This window comes from Eumetopias jubatus, unplaced genomic scaffold (assembly GCF_037043125.1).
Source record: "Eumetopias jubatus isolate StellerSeaLion01/CBP00866 unplaced genomic scaffold, mEumJub1_p1.0 scaffold_10, whole genome shotgun sequence".
NCBI lineage: Eukaryota > Metazoa > Chordata > Mammalia > Carnivora > Otariidae > Eumetopias > Eumetopias jubatus.
The window spans coordinates 39,875,624-39,894,819 of NW_028274816.1; the positions used below are offsets into that span (position 1 = coordinate 39,875,624).

A 19,196-nucleotide genomic window follows, 5' to 3' on the forward strand; every position below is an offset into this window, starting at 1 on the left:
GAAACACCCGCAGGTCCACATTGATATAAATAGTGGAATAAGTAAACAGAGAGAAGAAACTCTTCCTTAAAACAGAACTGCAAATAGGAAATCACCACGAATATTGTTACCAGGAAGATTCATCAAGGGACACAGTATCAGGGGCAAAGTAGGACAATGTCTGCAGACAATGCTGGCAGTCTTCAAATTTCTCCCAAGACACTCAACAGAGGGGAACATAAAACGTCACGGGGGAGACGCCTGGCCCACACCACCTGTCCCAGGTGAACGGATGCAACACCGTGCATCTGGTGTTGAGCACCGAGGACACAGTACCACTTCTGTGATCTCAATGTCATCATGCGAAAATGCCCCATCAGCCCGAGTGGAAAGGCAGTCTGCCAAATTACTGGCCAGCATGTCTCCGGGCCATCCAGGTCAGGGCGCCTCGGGGGCTCAGCAGGTGAAACGTTCCGGTTCTTGATTTCAGCTCAGGACATGATCTCAAGATCGTGAGATCGAGGCCCGTGGTGGGCTCTGTGCTGGAGGTGGAGCCCGACTGGGATTCTCCGTCTTCCTCTCCTTCTGCCCAACCCTCACCCTCGCTCTCGTGCGCTCACTCTACCTCTTAAAAAAAAAAACCCAAAACATCTTCTAGGTCACAAAGACAAACGGGACTGTCCCAGGTTGGAAGAACGGAGGGCGGCGAGGTGATCTAGCCACTTCTTACATGCGGCCAACTAGAAAGTGGACGTGGGGGGCGCTGGTATACACAAGAGTTACATGCGGCCAACTAGAAAGTGGACGTGGGGGGCGCTGGTATACAGAAGAGTTACATGCGGCCAACTAGAAAGTGGACGTGGGGGGCGCTGGTATACACAAGTATACAGGAACGGTGCAAATCACCACTTTTATGTACGTTTACAGTTATTTCCAGGTAAAAACTTAAAAAGAAAATTTAATACTTCAGACTCTAGCTCCACCTGTAGGGGTGTGGGCCTGAGAACATGCATACCCTACCCCACCTGCCCTCCTCCAGGTACCCTCCTCAGCCTCCTGCATGGGGGCTGGAGAGCCCTATCAAGGGCCCCCCTATGGCTCCCCACCCTACCGAAAGCCACTAAAGCAAAGCCGGAGAAAGTTCTCAGGGATCAATGTGTTTACTCACAACAGCACTTTAGGAAAACGGGCAAACATGCCCACTGCTCTATGATGAGCCACAGCCGTGGAGCTCTGCACCCACTGGGCACCAGGACAGTCAGGATCTTCTCTGAACCCCCAGCACGTGGGCATCCTGAGAGACCACAGCCAGGGAGTAAGGCGAGGCCGGCATTGTGGAAGAAAAGCCAGACAGCACGCTGACCTGCCCTCTGGGGTCTCACACCAGTCTCGGGCATCCAGGTTGCTCCAACCCAACTGACCACACAGAATACGCAGGGACAAGCAAGTCCAGAGGAATCACACGTAGCAAGTCACGGTAAAGATCTCCAACATTTCTTTCCAAGAGCCACTGGTATGAGGACAGCGTGGGCACTGGGAGCCTCTGGGAAAGGCTGGCCGGGTGGTCAGCTGTGCACGGAGCCGGGCCCCGCTCAGTATCAACCATGAAGTTCTCACAAGCTCACACCAAGAACGGGGCTTGGACCCAAGTGCTCCCCATCTGCTGTCTGCTCCTTCTATTTTGGCAAAAAAACAAAAAACCCTGGAAGCTTCAAGAAAACAAAGTAAACCTCAGGAAATGAGAAACGCAGAAACTGCTGCCTGTCCCAGGAACTCATGAGGAGGAGCTACTGCTAGCCGCCTGGCCGAGGCTGCCATGGCTTCTCCCCAGTGCTGGCCCCACCAGGGGCCCCTCTCGGAGCACGCAAGCTCCCAGGTCGGATGGTGTGAGCCCACAGGCAGGAGAAGAGACCAGTCGAGGGGTGGGGGGGAGGCACCCATTATTTACAGCACAGAAGAGAACAACGCAGACGCGGCACCCCAAGCCGGAGTGTGGACCACCTGCTCCTCGCTGGGAGGGACCGCAGTGCAGACCTGAGTTCCTACAGGACACACAGCACACCCCTGGGGGCCCCAGGCCCTCCAGAGGCAACAGTGGAACGAGGACGGGGGCCCCCTGGGTGGGCGTGCCTGGACGTGGAGCATGGCGCCTGATGCCAGGGATCCCAGGTGGGGCTCAGCCAGCTGGCCTCCAGGTGCCTGGCAGCAGGAAGAAGCCCTGACGCCCACTGGCTGACCACTGGGAGCACATCTGCCGTTACCCGGAGTCTGAAGGCCCCCATGGCCCACACGGCGTCCACTGGTCGGTCCCCGTCAACATCTCAGAGGGTGGGGGAACGGAGGGGGGCCTGCAGAACCCCGAGCTGGTCAGCCCAGAGTCACAGAAATAACCCACAGAAGTCAGAAGATTGTGCAAACTCACCCACCAGGACACAGAGCCACCGTCTACGCTAAGAGGGACAATTCCCAGGCCTGGAGGGAAGGGCCACGCTGCAGGGTGTGCAGAAAGGCAAGAGGCATGGGGAGAGAGATGGAGCCCTCCTCCCCGGCCCTTCCTGCACGTCACGGCCAGGGAAGCAGGGCCCTGCCAGGAGGGCTCGGCTAGTTTCTCAAGGCGGCCAACCTGCAAATCAACGACACAACTCCTGTGAGGGAGGGCGAGGGGCAGAGGTGCCTCTGAACTGCGGTGCACTCAATACGAGATGCCAACCCTGGGGGCCAAGGGCCCTCTATCGGGCCATGGCCCTCTCCTCTCAAGCTCAGCCTTGCAAGGCTGTCCTGGGACAGCACAGGAAAAGCTTGGGGACCAGCCACGTGCTGTCAAGTATCGTTATATGAGTTCCTAAAGCGAACTGTGGACAAGCGTGTGAGCACGTGGCTGACATCCAACACGGACATGGAGCAAGGGCAGGGGAGAGAGGCAGGCAGACGGAGCCTGGGCTGGGCCTCGGGTGAGGGCCTCCTCGGGAGCAGCAGCGCCAAAGCCTGGCCCCACGAGCTCTCCTCCTGGGGCCTCGGTGTTCCCTTCTTCCCTTCCCTTGCAATGTGCCTCCTTCCCCCACCAACCCGGCGTCAGAACATGCAGTGACCAGCCCAACATGGGGGCACTGCGCCCACCTCCGAGACAGCTGGTCCTCCTGGCTGCGCACGGAGCTCTCGCCCACGGCAGAGGCGCCCTCGGGCAGCTGGCTGAGCTGGTCCAAGACCTCCAGGCCGTTCTCCTCAGCGATCTGCACGATGAGGCTGTCCACCTGCTCCTGCGGCGTGGTCAGCGTGGTGGCCGAGCTCATGGAGTCCTCCATTACCTGGGGGTCATGTTCTGGGCAGGTGGGTGCAGGCCCTGGGACCTCCACTGCGGCCCCGTTTCTGGCCACCCTCTCAACCATGCTTCCTGCTCACTCCCACTACCCGCACCAAACCGCCCCCCACCCCCCCACCCCCAGGGCACTTTCTCCAGCACTCTCGGTCCCCTGGGTGCTGAGCTGGCCACTGCTCTGGAAGAGGCGCTCACACCCTAGCCTCGGGCTTCCCTCTTATCTGCTAGACCTCCATGTGCTGGTCCAGACCCCGCAAGAGTCAGGTGCTCCGGAGGTGGCCCCCCCAGAGGGGGGCCAGCCACACAAGCCACCCCCTGGACACACCCCCTGCACGCCAAGACCATAGGCGACATACCGATGTGTGCACATCCAGGTTCTGCACCTGCTGCTCAAACCTGTCCATCACCGCAGAGACCTTCTGCAAGTCCATGGTGCTCAGCGCCCTGTCCAGGGCTTTGGTCACCTGCGCCATGTTCTTGGTCACCTGGCACAGGACAAAGTGAGGAGGCAACAGAACTGAAGCAAGGAGATGTCACCCACAGGAGACGGGCCCTCGGCACTCTCCTCAGGCACACAGCCCCCCAGGGCCAACAAGACTCCAGCCCTGGCCAAGCCAAGCTGTGCTCAGGACTGGCTGGACCCCCCGGGACTGCAGGGCTCTTTCCTGGCAGGTCTCCAGGAAATGCTGTCAACTAAACTACAGACACGAGACCCAAGCCATGGCCCCTTAAGAAAAATCTGAGGACACCTTGTCTAGTCCTTTGGTGCTGCCCTTATGGTGTGGAGGGAATCCCCACTACACCACCAACGGGGTCCGGCACGGCTCCTCGACTCTGCCGGCCGAAGCTGGCCCACGTGGCTTATGACTCTGGGCACGAGCACTCACCCCCTTCATGGTGACGGCCGTCTGCACCTTGGAGGCCACTGCGTCCACACGGGATGCCATGCGGAGCCAGTTCACACCTTCATTCTTCTTGCGGATGGCATTCTCGGCATACACACGTGCACACTCCACGTTCTTCTGCTGAAGGGCCTGAAATTCGCAGGATGCACGAGCTGGGGGAACGTGGCTGTTCTATGAACAGCCTGGTCCTGGCTTCTCCCAGGCCGAGATCTGCTAGCACGGGACAGCCCCTTTGGCTTGTGAGCTTCATGAAAACGCTGCAATGCCAGGCCCCCGGCCTGTTCAGGACCTAGGGTGTCCAGGCAGGGTGCCAGACCAGCCCGGGCTGGGGGCTACATAGGAGACCTGGTCCCAGGGACACAGCCGCCTCTCCCCTCCAGCCGCACACCCTCTTCAGTCTCTTCAGCTGCCCGCACCACAGGAGCTCACAAAAACCACCGAGGCAAATGCCGACCCAAAGCAAGCAGGACCGTGGAGGAAGATGAAGGAGCTGACTGGGGTCAGTCCCCCAGTTTCCCTTCTGCCCTGGGAGTGCCAGTTTGGGTGAGGGGGTCACCAAATTCTAACACTCCCAGGAGCCAGCCCACACAAGCAACAGCTGTCTGGAAGTCCCCACTGAGAGCAGCCAGAGCCTGCCTCCCCCCACCTCCCCTCTGCCCAGGTTCTGAAGCCTGAGGCGCGTGCTATGCAAGGAAGAGAGCAGGAAGGGACGGGGTCGCAGCAGGGACCCCACATCCCACATACTTTGTGAAAAATGCACGTTCAGAACTTTGGAAGTGAACAAAAGGCATGGACGTTCCACGAAAAAAGCAAGGGCAATACACAGTTCTTTTGCTCTGGACGCCCCTTAGTGGGCAGGGAGGCAGAGGGGGGGCCACTGCAGGCCCTGAGCAGGCTCCTGAGAGAACACCCAGGGCCAGAGTCGTGGGGCGCCCCTCACACAAAAAGAAGACACCAGAACAATGCAACAGAAGCCCCAGAAGCAAGGGACGCGGTCTGGGCGTGGTGCAGCCTCACCTTCTTCACTTTGGCCTGCTCCGCCTTGGAGTCCTTCTCTGCCTTCTTGGCCAGCTTCTCCAGCTGCTTTGCCGTGAACTGAGCAGAATCGGGACACTCAGGTCAGACACACACACAGCCCGTCCTTTGGTACCTCCCCACCCTCCTCAGCACCCCCTGCACCGACTGCACAGAGAACGTGCCCAGCCTGCCAGTGTCCTCATGGCCCTGGGCTGCATGGAGGGAGCTCCCTGGGTCTCTGAGGCTCAGGGGACAGGGAGGGCTGTGAGGGTTTTCTAAAATGTCCTAACCCAGAATGCCTAACCCAAAGCCTCCCCCAGAGTGGAAAGTTAAAAAGCCAACTCACACAGGGGCGCCTGGGCAGCTCAGTCGGTGAAGCATCTGCCTTTGGCCCAGGTTCTGATCTCAGGGTCCTGGGATGGAGCCCCACATCGGGCTCTCTGCTCAGTGGGGAGCCTGCTTCTCCCTCTGCCCCTCCCCCCCACGCACTGGCTCATGAACTCTCTCTCAAGTGAGTAAAATCTTTAAAAAAAAAAAAAGCCAACTCACACAATCACTACTACTTACAGATTTTCTTTCTTTCCTTTTTTAAAGATCCATTTATCCATATGAGAGAGCGCGGGCAGGCGCAAGGGGGAGGGGCAGAGAGAATCTCAAGCAGACTCCCCGCTAAGCACAGAGCACAACATGGGGCTTGAACTCAGGACCCTGAGATCAAGACCTGAGCCAAAACCAAGACTGAGCCACCCCTACTTAATGGATTTTCAACTTTCGGGAAAAACTCGACAGAATCTGTTTCAGGTGACCCAAGTGGTAATACAGAATTCCCGATGAACATACACCTCAAAGTGTTCTCTTCACAGAACATTGTGTTTGTGAGGGGCTGCTGGGCAGTGCATGTTCCCAGGCCTGGTCGGAGTGGTCCCCACGGCAGCTCCCCCGAAAAGGCCTCATTTAACCAGGAAGCTGGCAGGAGAGAATGCTCAGATAACCCAAGTGAAAGAGCGACCTTCCAGAGGCCCATATAGCTTCCTGGCTGGTGGTGTTCCGGTGTTCCCTCAGCCTGAAACACCCGCCCGACTGGGACTCCCCCTCCCTGCCCCTCAGCACCCCCCCAACTTGGGACTTTCTGTCACATAGGAAGGGTTTCTTGTTAGCCTACCTCACACTCCTACGTTCTTTTTTTAAATATATTTGTCAGAGAGAGACAGAGAGAGAGCACGAGGGATGTGAAGGGCAGAGGGAGGAGACTCCCCGCTGAGCAGGGAGCCTGATGTGGGACTCGATCCCAGGACCCTGGGATCATGACCTGAGCCAAAAGCAGGTGCTTAACGACTGAGCCACCCAGGCACCCCCGCCTACATTCCTTCAGGGGAAAAATCCAGATTTTCCTGACCCAGGAATCTGGCCCTGAGCACCTTCCACAAGGTGGAAGCTTGCTGAACAAAGTGCCTGGGGCCTCCCGGTATTCCCTGCCCTTCCTCTCCATTGAAAAGCCAGTGTGATGAACTACGGTTAGCAGCTCGGGCACATCACTCCCGCCCACTCTTTCAGAACTAACCATGGATGATTAACTATGGAGGCATTTAAGGGAAATGCAGCAGAAGCTTGGCCTGGATTAATTATAAGAGGCATGCTCCGCTGCTCAGAACACTCTCCTTCAACATGATTTTGAAGAATTTAAAACCAGTTTTAAATGCCTAGTGGAACTTCAAGGGATGCACCTAATACCCAAGCTGTGTTTCTTGAAGATAACAGGCTCACTCCCTCATGGACAAGCCCATGTGATCTGCTTCTGCTCAGCCCAAGACAAGGAAAGGATTAATATGCCATCAAGCCAACTCAATAACCTCCCCTTTGTCATCAGTCCGAAAGAGCACTGCGCAGAAATCACACAATTGGTAATCCGTGCTTCTGAGTGTGACTGACACCATTTGTCCTCATTTGCTAATCACCAAGACAGGGTTGGGGTGAAAGGTCCTTCAGTACATACCTTCAACTGGAACAGGGTATCTGCAAAGAAAGGAGATGGTTTGAGGATTTCAACTGTGACAAGTGGCACTTCTAACAAGCACATGGGGCCACTAAGACCCTCCCCGACACAGAGAGTTGGAACAGGATGCAGGCATGGATGGGGCCCTCAGGGAGGCCCACCGCAAACTGGAGGCAGAAGATCGGCTCGTGCACCAGTTCTGCTCCCTCATCAGTCAGAGGACAAATGTAGAGGCTCCAGAACCTCTGATTCCTTACAGGTGATACCAGGGTGGTACCAGCTGACCTCAAGGATTAGTGTGCAGACAAAACAGATCATGGATGCAGCACGTGGCCCACAGCGAAACCCCGAGTGGTGGTTTGTCATTATGGCAACTTTACAAAGGCCCTTGGGATTCTTTCCCGATTTAATAAAGCTCAGCATTGGACAATCTGTATTTTATATACTCTTTCTCCCCAAAAGTAACTGGATAAAAGCAGCAAGATGAGGACTCCTGTGCTATCAAAGACCTGACCCACAGAGACCACCCTCCATGGTCATCTGGCAAGTCTGAGCCATCAAATCGGGCTCAGGAGCCTACCTGTCCACATGGAGGAACCAAAGAGACTTGAGAGTATTAAGAGCTAACTCTCCAGATAGCCACACTTGCTACTCACTCACCAAAACTCAAGAGCCGGGTAGATCCAGATTCACATTTAAACTATCTCAATTTATTCCATTTTTAAATGTGCAGAATGATGTCTGGAAGGGTTTACCACACCAGCCCAGAATTAAGAAACTGAAATCTGTAACCAGGATGAGGGTGTGTTCACAAATGCACATCAAGACCCCCCCCTCCCCCCGGGGGCTGAGAGCCTTGGGGTTTCAGGCACGCCCCGGGCGAGCCCTGTCAAGGCCAAAGCCGGCTGTGGAATCTGTAAATCAGGGCTAACTGGACACAGCTGACAGGCAGAGTGCCTCCCGCAGGGAAAACAAGGCGCGGTGTGGCCAGCTCTCCACTTTACGGTGTGACTTAAGTCACCGTCTCGCCCTGCCTCGGCTTTCTCCTCTCTGCCTGGGCAGCGGGAAGAGACTCTCAAGAGCAAAGAGCTGTTAGGGCAAAACCTAACCCTGGAAAAAAGTGGTAACGGCCAAAAGAAAATCACCAAACTGCGGAGTAAAACCCAACATCTGTGGTGGGGGGGTGTGGTGCTGTTCATCTGCTCTCTGAGGGAGCTGGTACAGAACTTCCGTCGCGATGACGACGGTTGTCCAGCTCCTTACGTTTCACAAAGTGATTTTCAAAACCTCTCGACCACGCCAGCCCTTGCACATTCCAGCAAGCGCAGGGACCTCACTTGATTACCCACCCTTCCTGTTCTTTGGCGTCCCTGGGCGCGGAGCGGGGCAGAGTGGGCGCCGCAGGCAGTGGAGGCCAAGGCTAGGGAGCTCAAGCTCTAGCTCGGCTTCCCCGCCCGCAGAAGGGGGGCATCAAGCTCCTACCCCACACGCACAACCGTGCCGGGCACGTAGTAGGACGACGCGAGCGCTTCTTACTCTTCTTAGTGGTGTTCTGGGGTCAGGGGTGCAACCGTCTCCTTTTCCGGTGCCCTCTGACCGGACCTCCCAGTGCCCCAAAGGTCGATGTCCCTCGCCGGTACAGAACTGGGGGCGTGGGGGGTGGATGCTGAGGAGTCTGGTGAAGGGGGTGAGGGTCCGGCATCGAGGATGAGGATCGGGGTCCGGGTCCCCGATCGAGCACCGCGGGTCCCGCCCTCCCCCGGCGGGCGGGGCCCCTTACCGTCCATGGCCGGTCCGGCAGCGGCAGCACTCGCAGGAACGGACGCGCAGGACCCCGGGGCCGAGTCGATCGCCCCTACCAGCTCCGCCGCGCGGGAACTTCCGGGGTCACCTCCCACTTCCGGCGAGCGGCAACTCTCGCGAGAGCACGGCGCTGGTCGCGCGGGCGGGGCGTTGCCGTGGCGACCCGCGCCGCTTGGCCACGAGACCCTCTGTGTGTCACTCGGGCTGCGGGCCCGCGGAGGTGCCGAGTGCCGAGCTGCGCCGGCGGGGGCGGTGGGCTCACCTATGGGACTTTCCAAAAGCAAACACAAATCTAGGAAAGGTAAAGGAGCGCCTGCCCGCCGTCTCCTCGGCCGCGTGGCCACGGTTCGCGCGGGGCTGCGGGGGTGCTGGGCGCCCTGCCCGTCCGCCCTGCGCCGGAGTCCTCCCCGATGACCGTGCCTCGGGGGTCTTTTCACGCATGTTCAGAGAAATGGAAGTGACGCTCTGGACCAAAGCTGGCAACTGGAGGGTGGGGACCCATGGCTCTAGCTTCAGGAAAATAATACGACTAATTCACTGTCCACGGATTTCAGGTGAGGAGAAAAAGAAGGGGCGCAGGTCTTCCCCTGCAAAGACTAAGGAAAGGTCGATGGACAGGCGTTCTCGAGAGACCGAGAGGCCTCCAGACACCAAGGCTGCAGAGAGCTTCCAAGGGAAGAAGGGGGCAGCCAAGCGACAGTGGCCTCCTTCATCTGAAGTCGAAGGTAGGACATGCCCAGGACCGGATGGAACCCGAAGCCAGGAGTTTGGGGGTGGGATACTAATGGTAGGGGCTCTAGGACCTTTATCTAGGAGGTAAATATCCAGGATTGTAGGTGGAAAATGTATCACAAAATGTGATAGGCGCCCAGCGGGAAGTCAAGAGGGGCTGCGCGGTGTACAGCTACAGAGCGCACTCCCCGATCCTTCAACGTTCCGCGGACCGGGACAGCAGCGAGGAAGGCTACTTCAGTCTGGAGTACAGTCGTGTAAGAAGGGATGTGGGGGCCCCTGCCTGGGCACGGGGATCAAAGGGGCCAGAACGTTGGTGGGACAGAGGGGTTGAACAGTTTGGCAAATTTATTCACTTTGTTTACAGCCCAGGGTGGCTATAGACCTTTGCACGTAGGTGGCGGGGGAGATGAAGCCACAGAAGCAGCGGAATAGGAAACCTTTCATCTGTTTTGTCCTGTGCGTTGTGGAAATTGAACTGTTAAAACAAGGGAGGTGTGATGGGGTTTGTGCCTTGGAAAACTGTTTCTTTAGAGTAGAGGCTGTTGGGGGCAGTGAGGGGACGGGTCCTAGGCCCAAGGCTGCAACTGAGTAGGAGCTAATGAAGCACGGGCAGTAGGAATTCCAAAAGGGTCCAGGACGTAGAAACAGAACTTGCTGTTGGATGAGTTGTGGGAGGTCCAGGGCCATGAGTTTCACTGACCATGAGAATGGATGGTCAGTGGATCAGCCAATGTCCGGAGGAATGCTGGCCTGGCAGGGAGAGAGGAGCTGGGTGCAGGCTCAGATTGAGGCACCTGTGAGGTCATCAAGGGCAGGAAGCTGTTTGAAATGAGGGTGTTGGGCTTGGGAGCAAGGCCTGGACTTCAGATCCTGACGTACACATCCTTGCTTAAGAGTGGAAGACTGCAGGAAGGGCCAGAGTCCTGGGGAGGAGGTTTGGAGAATGCTACCAGTCTGTCAGGAGCCTTCTGGCTGCAAGCCACACAACAGCCAACAAGATACGGCTTTACTGCTGAGCAATTCAATGTCCCCCAAATAAAGGGTCAGAGGAGGGCACTCAGGGTGGCTTGCTCAGCAGCGTGCAGTGACATCAAGGACTTTGGGTCTACACTTTTGCCACCCTCAGTATCCATGGTCCCGAGACAGCTGGATGGCTCTAGGTGTCACATGCGTACAGGACTGCTGTCCCGTCCCTTCCTCTGCTGGACCTAACTTGCCCAACATTGCTAGGATGGGCTCAAATGTGAAAATTCTGGGGCTGGACCTCTATCAGTAAGGGCAGGTGTGGGCGGGGGGGGGGTGCCTGCTGGAGAGGCACAAATAGTGTCTGTCACACCCTCATTTCAGCGGGTAGAGAGAAGTTGGACATAGAGGGGAAAGTTCAGAGAGTAAGAGTGAGGATGGACTTTCAAAGAAGGTGAAGAGTGTGGTTTCTCCATATCAGGAAACACCTCAGCAATAACACAGAGCAAGCTACTGCCACATGCTCTAGTACCATGAAGGAGTTCCCAAATCCTGGTACTCCAGCGAAAGAAGCCAGATGTAAAGACCACATATATTGTTGTTCCATTTGTACGAAATGTCCAGAAAAGGCAAATTTATATAAAGGGAAGCTTGGACTAAGGGTGGGAACAGAGTAGCCACAAATGGGCAGAAGAGGTCTTCTGAAGGTGATGGAAATGTTCTTAAAACTGCATCGATGGGCGTCCAGCTCTGAAAGTTTGCTAAAAATCATTGAATGGTATGCTTTAAACAGGTGGTATGTAAATTAGAATGCAACAAAGCTGTTAAAAAAGAAAGAAGGTAATAAAAAAAACTCTCAAAGAAAGAAGGTAAAATAGTCGACAGTGTTGGATGTTGCAAAGAGATTGAGTAAACCCAGAAAAGACCATTGAATAAGGCGAGTCGCTGGTCTTGGTGGCCTTGCAGAGAGCACAAGCCAACAATCAGAAGTGAAGACAGACACATGGTCTGCCAGGTAGAATATTTAAACGAGGGCAAGAGCATCCTCTCTTAAGCTGAAAAATTTCCTTATTAGATTTGGAAAAGGTAGGATTTTTGGAAGTCAGTTTCCTTCAAATAACCTAGTACCATAGAAGCCTTAGAGGAATGCAGAGTCCTGATGGGTCAAACCTTCTGTGCATTACATAATAAAAGTAGGTATTACTACTGTGGGTCAGAAATCAGAAAGTTCTTCTGGGGTTGGGGAGGGGGAGACTAGCTGACCGGAGGACTCTGTAAGGTGATAAAGTTCTGCATCTTGTTTGGGTGATTACAAAGGTGCGTACAATTGTGAAAACTCATCCAGCTGAACATGTTAAGAACTGTGCATTTTATCTTGTGTGAATTGTGCCTCAAAAAGCTTGGAAGACAAGTCCTTGTCTCTTAGAGCTGCACCCAAAATACTTAAGTATAAATCGACGTGACTGATGGAGATGGTATCTGAGATTCGTTGCAAAGTGAACGAGCATAGTGTGGCTGAGGGCATTTCCCAAAGGCAGCCACCACTCTGCCTCTGCCTCTCCCTCTCGTTCCACCGTGTGGCCTTGGTGCTCCTCCCACCAGGGGAGTCTGTACCCTCTCTCAAATCTCTGCAAGCTTGACATTTTCTTGTAACCAGTAGAATGTGGTGAAAACGGTTTCTGAGGCTGGGCCATGACCGGCGATGCAGTCCTGCCTTGCTCATGGGAACCCAGGCTGGTGCTTGGAACTGAGAGCTGCCACATCGTGCTGTCAAGAAGCTCAGCCACCTGGGGAGGCCATGTGGGGGTACTGCAGTCAGCAGTCCTGATCGCTAACTGCCTTCCAGCCCAAGTGCCAGACTTGTGAGTGGACAAACCTTTAGGTGATTCTAGCCCCTGGCCTTTGAGTCTTCCCAGCTGAGCCACAGGACCCCATGTAGCAGCAGTGGCGGTGACCAGCCCTGTGAGTGGCCATCTTGCACGTCCAGCACAGTGGAGCCTTCCAAGAACTGCAGCTCCAGACAACACTCACCTGTAGCCATCTGGGGACCATAAGTGATAGCTGCCTAGTCAAACCTGTCCTGAATTCCCGACCCTTAAAATTGTGAGAAAATAAAACCATTGTTTTAAGCTAATAAAGTTTGGGGTAAGTGGTTATACAGCAGTAGTAACCAGAACAGAGGCTAAGTGCTGGGCAGAGATAAAGTTTGACTGTGGGTTGTTTTTTTGTTTTTTTTTTTTTAAAGATTTTATTTATTTATTTGAGAGAGACTGAGAGATAGAGAGCACGAGAGGGAAGAGGGTCAGAGGGAGAAGCAGACTCCCTGCTGAGCAGGGAGCCCGATGTGGGACTCGATCCCGGGACTCCAGGACCATGACCTGAGCCGAAGGCAGTCGCTTAACCAACTGAGCCACCCAGGCGCCCTTGACTGTGGGTTTTAACTGTGTGATGGGATATATCATCTTGTCTCACTACTTACGTATATGCTTAAAATTTTGCATTACAAAATCCACATACACACATTATAGAGATTAATACACCACAGATTTGCAATCAGCCAGTTCCAAAATGCTGGAAATCCTATTGAAAAAGAAGACCCTAATTTTTCTACAAATAAATGACATCAGGGTGCATGGGTGGCTCAGTCGGTTGAGCATCTGACTCTTGATTTCAGTTCAGGTCATGATCTTAGGGTTGTGAGATCAAGCCCTTTGTCGGGCTCTGTGCTGGGTGTGGAGTCTGCTTAAGATTCTCTCTCTCTCCCTCTGCCCTTCCCTGTCCTCCAAAAAATTTTTTTAAAAATGACATGAAAAAAAGGAGGGTGTCTTAGTCTGGTTGGGCTGCTATAACAAAACACCATACACTGGGTAGCTTCACAGACATTTATTTGTCCTAATCCTAGAGGCTGAGGAGTCCCACAACCTGGGTACCATGATTTGGTTCCTGAGAGGACCCCTTCTTGGCCTGCAAACAGCCATCTAATTGCTGTGTCTTCACATGGCTAAAGAGAGAGGATTATGGTCTCTTCCTCCTACTGTAAGGGCACTGATCCCATCATGGGGGCTCTACCCTATGACCTCAATTCAACCTGATCACCTCTCAAAATCCCCACCTCCAAATACCATCCCACTGGGGATGAGGGCTTCAACACATGACTTTTGGGGGGATACAAACATTCAGTCCATAGCAGAGAGGACTGTGTAAGATTTGAGGGACCTAGGTGCCACAAATATAGTATAGGCCTGGGCTAAGTCATTCTTGAGATAACTAAATTGGGTATTAGATAATAATACAGAATCAATGGTAGTTTTCTTAGATGTAACAAGGCTATTGTGATGCTAAAACAATCCTTTTTTGATAGAGCTCTATATTGCATTATTTATGGGTAAAATTATGTCTGAGATTTGCTTGAAAATACTCAAAAAAACTGAGGAAGATAGAAAAAACAAGGTGACAAAATATTGATTGAAGCTGAGTGATGCATATATGGGTATTCTATTTTCATGTATGTCTGAATATTTCCATAATTTTTTTGAAGGTAGAATGTGATTATTTGCAATAAATTTTTGAAAAAGAAGAGAAACTTAAGGAACATTTGTTTGTCAGCTACTAAAAATATACTGAGTGAAAAAAGTCAAGTTCAAAAGGTCACATGCTGCAGGACTCCATATATATAATGTCCTCCAGGTGACAAAATTATAGAGATGGGAGAACAGACCCGTGGTTGCCAGGAGTCAGAGATGGCAGGGAGTGGGGAGGTTGCAGGGGGAGAGGGGGGTAGCTATTAAGACACAGCGAGAAGGAGGTCCTTGTGGTGATGGAACAGTTCTGTACCTTGATCTTAGTGATGTTTACATGGGATTAAACGGCATAGAACACACATTGTGCCAAAATCAATGTCTTGGTGTTGTTATATTGTACTGTAGTTACGTAAGATGTTACCATTGGGACCACTGGGCGAAACTGGGCGAGCGTATATGGGACTTCTCTGTACTTTTGCAACTTTCTGTGAATTTGTCACTTCAAAATTAAAAGTTTAAAAATTTATCAAAATTGGGGCACCCGGCTGGCTCGGTTGGTAGGCTCAAGTCGTGATCTCAGGGTCCTGAGATGGAGCCCCAAGTCGGGCTCCGCACTCAGCAGGGAGTCTGCCTGAGGGTTCTCTCCCTCTCCTGCAACCCCCACCCCCTGCTCACGCACTCCCTCTCAAATAAAAATGTGTGACTCTTGATCTCAGGGTTGTGAGTTTGAGCCCCACGTTGGGTGTAGAGATTACTTAATAAAGTCTTTTTAAAAATCTATCAAAATTTATAATAATTAAAATAATGTAGGTCCAGTATAATATTGGATCAATGCAGGGTGCATGGGTGGCTCAGTCGGTGAAGCGTCTGACTTCGGCTCAGGTCATGACCCTAGTGTCCTGGGATCCTGGGATCAAGCCCGAGTTGGGCTCTGTGCTCGCTCACTCTCAAATAAATAAATAAAATCTTAAAGAAAATACATCAGTGAAATAGAAAATATGGACAAAGATAAACCCTTACTATGTACGTGTGTGTGTGTAATTAGCATGTAATAGAACTAGTACCAAGATGAAGTGGCAAAGGGAGGGTTATACAATACATTCTAGGAAAATCGCTCAACATTTTAAGAGAAAGTTCAAGTTGAATTTTAACCTCCTGCCATATGCTCAAAGTCCAGATGAGTACAAGTGAACATAAGAGGTGACTATAGGGGCGCCTGGGTGGCTCAGTCGGTGAAGCGGCTGCCTTCGGCTCAGGTCATGATCCCAGGGTCCTGGGACTGAGCCCCGTGTCGGGCTCCCTGCTCAGCAGGGGGTCTGCTTCTCCCTCTGCCCCTCCCCCACCCCGCTTGTGCTTTCTTGCTCACTCTCTGATAAATACATAAAATCTTAAAAAAAAGTGACTGCAAAAAGTAAGATGTACATTTTAATGTGAGTCCTCAGTAGGGACCATCCTTCTAAGCCTCAAAACAAAGACACTGCAAAGATATATTGAAGGATTTGACTACATTAACAAGTAAAATAAGGGGAACCATCTGCAGTATGATCATGAAGGGGAAATCTCCTCAACATGCAAAAAGCTCTCACACACCAAAAAGGTCAAAGTACAAAATGAGGAAAGAATATGACATGTGTTCACAGGAAAATAAATACCACTGGGCCACGACCAAGCAAAAAGATGCTCAACCTCCCCATACTGGGGTAAAGCTTTAGGGAAGTTGAAGGTGACCAGTGGGGGCAGAAGTCAATACTTCCATTTTCATATAACATGGGAAAAGATTTAGCAAACTGACAATTAGGGGAAGATACGGAGAAATGTCCTATTTACACAAATTCTTAGTGGAAATATATATGTATATGTATATATATATATTTTTTAAAGATTTTATTTATTTATTTGAGAGAGAGAGAGAGAGAGAGACAGCGAGAGAGGGAACACAAGCACGGGGAGTGGGAGAGGGAGAAGCAGGCTTCCCGCAGAGCAGGGAGCCCGATGCGGGGCTCGATCCCAGGACCCCGGGACCATGACCCGAGCCGAAGGCAGACACCCAACGGCTGAGCCACCCAGGCGCCCCAGTGGAAATATATATTGATATAATCTTTATGAAAAACAGTCTGACAATATTTGCCAAAATCCTCCTTCTAGTAACTTACCCAATAAACCCTCACAAATGTGTAAATATATAAATGCAAGAATGTTAACTATAGCATCACTTAAAAAATATAAAAATTGGAAATAACCTAAATTATGTTCATTCAAAGGAGCTGGTAATGTAATGGATGGGTTCCCAGATAGTGGAGTCCATGCTGCCATGGAAGGGACCAACTTGTATGCACAGACACGGAGCTCAGCCAAGCCATAATGTGATCCTAAATGCATCACACTGTGCATGCACATATGAAATGTCTGGAAGGAAAGAATCCTCCCATATGCAATTTTTAATTGTGTATTATTTTTTAAATCAAATATTCATAGCCTTTTAGTCTTAATATATAAAAGTGTATATAAATTAATGTAAAAAATGAACCCCCAATTTAAATTAAATGCAAAATATGAAATGCAGTTTTTGACTTAATGATAAAAATAAAAAGGACACTCCCAGGCGCCTAGGTAGCTCAGTTGGTTAAGCGACTGCCTTCGGCTCAGGTCATGATCCTGGAATCCTGGGATGAAGTCCCACATTGGGCTCCCGGCTCGGCGGGAGGCCTGCTTCTCCCTCTGACCCTCTCCCCTCTCCTGCTGTTTCTCACTCTCTCTCTCAAATAAATAAATAAATAAAATCTTTAAAAAAAAAAAAAAGGACACTCCCAGTGCCTACTGCAGGCCCTGGGTCATTCATTGGTAGTTAAAACAACCAAAGCTGTGGATGTGGCAATGAAGATGGACAGAGCTATGGGGCCCCAGCATCTCCCTCTACCACCCGCTTTGAGCCAATGACCTCTCTGTGCCTCAGTACCTTCGTCTGTAAAACGTAGGTCATAAGAGGACCTACTTCAGGAAGCATTGTGGGTTGGTATTCACTGTCATTATTCTAGGCTCAGAATGATGTCTGACAGAGAACGAGCAATGATTCCCTGTGCCCCCAGGTAGCCGGGTTCATGAGGTATTTTAGGTGGAGCACAAAGCACCCTGAAAAGCAGTGGGACCAGCGTGATAGCATATTTATAACAATCATGTGACAATGTGATTATTCTAACTCTACTTGCATGCATATGTGCACAGAGAGAGAAAGAGCCCTCTCTGTAGTGCTTGAAGAGAGGCCTGAAAGGCGGTGCCTCCAACCTGAAACCCCGGGGGCACAGGCTGGGAGATGCAGCAGGGGACGCATGAGGGCACTTCTGCTTATGTATTTTGTAACATCTGGCAAACTTGGCATTTCACAAGTCCTATGCAATCCTTGTAAGCTTAAGAAAATGTTGTGACCCGTATCAGAAATGTTAATTCTTGGGCGCCTGGGTGGCTCAGTTGATTGAGCGACTGCCTTCGGCTCAGGTCATGATCCTGGAGTCCCAGGATCGAGTCCCACATCGGGCTCCCTGCTCAGCAGGGAGTCTGCTTCTCCCTCTGACCCTCTTCCCTCTCGTGCTCTCTATCTCTCACTCTCTCTCAAATAAATAAAATCTTTTTTAAAAAAAAAAGAAATGTTAATTCTTGAGGCGCCTGGGTGGCTCAGTCAGTTGAGCGTCTGACTCCTGGTTTTGGCTCAGGTCGTGATCTCAGGGTCGTGAGATTAAGCCCCATGTCAGGCTCCACACTCAGCGAGGAGTCTGGTTGAGGATTCTCTCTCTCTCTCCCTCTCTGCCCCTCCCTCTGCTCACACTCGCTCTCTAAAATAATAAATCTTTTTTTAAAAAAGAAGGAATGTTAATTCTTCCGCATTCTGATTGATATGGTTCTATACAGAGAGGGTTTTTTTTTGCAGGGGGGTTACCAGATTTAGAACCCTTTAAAAACTGTGTATCTGAACCTTCACCTCTGGGGCAGACCCTGCCTCTTCTCTCTCCATTCCCTTTCCTTCTACGTCTGTCACACAAGCTGGCCGGCAGCTCAGTCTCTCCACAGTGGATGGCAGAAGTGTGTCTCCCCTTTTCTTCCCTGAAAGAGGGTGCCTAGCATTCACCACCCTCATGCCTGAGTTGTCAATTGGTTAAAGCTCCGGAACACACATTTACTGTTTTGACTGCTTTCAACCTTGCCCACTTCTCTCTTCCTGAACTACACATCTAATTCTTTTGCTTTGGCCCTAACACATGCATTGTCTGCCTTAGAGAAGAGCTTTTCCACAGACATGTTAAATACCTGGATGTTTTCTTCCTTCTAGAGAAACCTGATGTAAAGGTAAAGGCGAGCAAGAAGAAAGCTGCCATTCCACAGATCATCATCACTAGAGCCTCAAAAGAGACTCTAGCCAGCTACAGTTCCATCGGAAGTGAAGAGCAGAGAATCATTAAGGAGCAGGTGGAATGGGGCCCCTACTCCCGACACAGAAACCCCAGTACAGTAGACGCCTATGGTTTACGAGAATAAACAAGCACCCCGAGTAGCTGGCATTATTCACTGTGCTCTGAGTCTCAGCGATGATGGCAGAAGGGCCATCCTGCCCTGTGGGAAGCTGCAGTTACCCCTTCAGTAAATGAGGTTCCCCCAGTGACCACCTTGGTCTTCCCTTCCCCAGAGCTGCTGGCAGCTTGGCAGAAGGCAACAGTGACTCTGGCTCAGAGACTGAACTTCGTGGTAGTAAGTGAATTGGTATACCTCTGTTGTAACTGGCTATGCAGGGCGACGAACCAGTGGCCGGTGGCATCTCTCTTTCTTGGTGGGCAGTTAAAGTCCTTCCCGTCCACTTCTGAAGTGTGGTGTAAGTACTTGACAATTATAGCGAATGAGATGTCCCCCACACTTGGAAGAAGGCTGGACTCTGAGGACTCAGTTTCAACGCATCAAAATCCCAGAACAGTAAAGTA

General features: G+C 51.9%; 2 protein-coding genes across 2 annotated transcripts; one reads left to right on the forward strand and one right to left on the reverse strand.

The window, feature by feature from the left end:
* Positions 1-870: 870 nt before the first annotated feature.
* On the reverse strand, positions 871-9,100 carry CHMP1A (charged multivesicular body protein 1A). Its single transcript, XM_028094953.2, has 7 exons — positions 8,991-9,100; positions 7,211-7,230; positions 5,218-5,295; positions 4,183-4,329; positions 3,652-3,780; positions 3,097-3,284; positions 871-2,602 (listed from the first exon to the last, which is right to left on the reverse strand). Exons 1-7 carry the CDS (start codon positions 8,995-8,997, stop codon positions 2,581-2,583), a joined length of 591 nt encoding a protein of 196 aa, XP_027950754.1. The 5' UTR covers positions 8,998-9,100; the 3' UTR covers positions 871-2,580.
* SPATA33 (spermatogenesis associated 33) lies at positions 8,996-18,759 on the forward strand. Its single transcript, XM_088027551.1, is given in 4 exon segments — positions 8,996-9,133; positions 9,136-9,205; positions 9,568-9,738; positions 18,554-18,759. Coding segments are annotated over 4 exon segments (585 nt in total).
* The last annotated feature ends 437 nt before the right edge of the window (positions 18,760-19,196 follow it).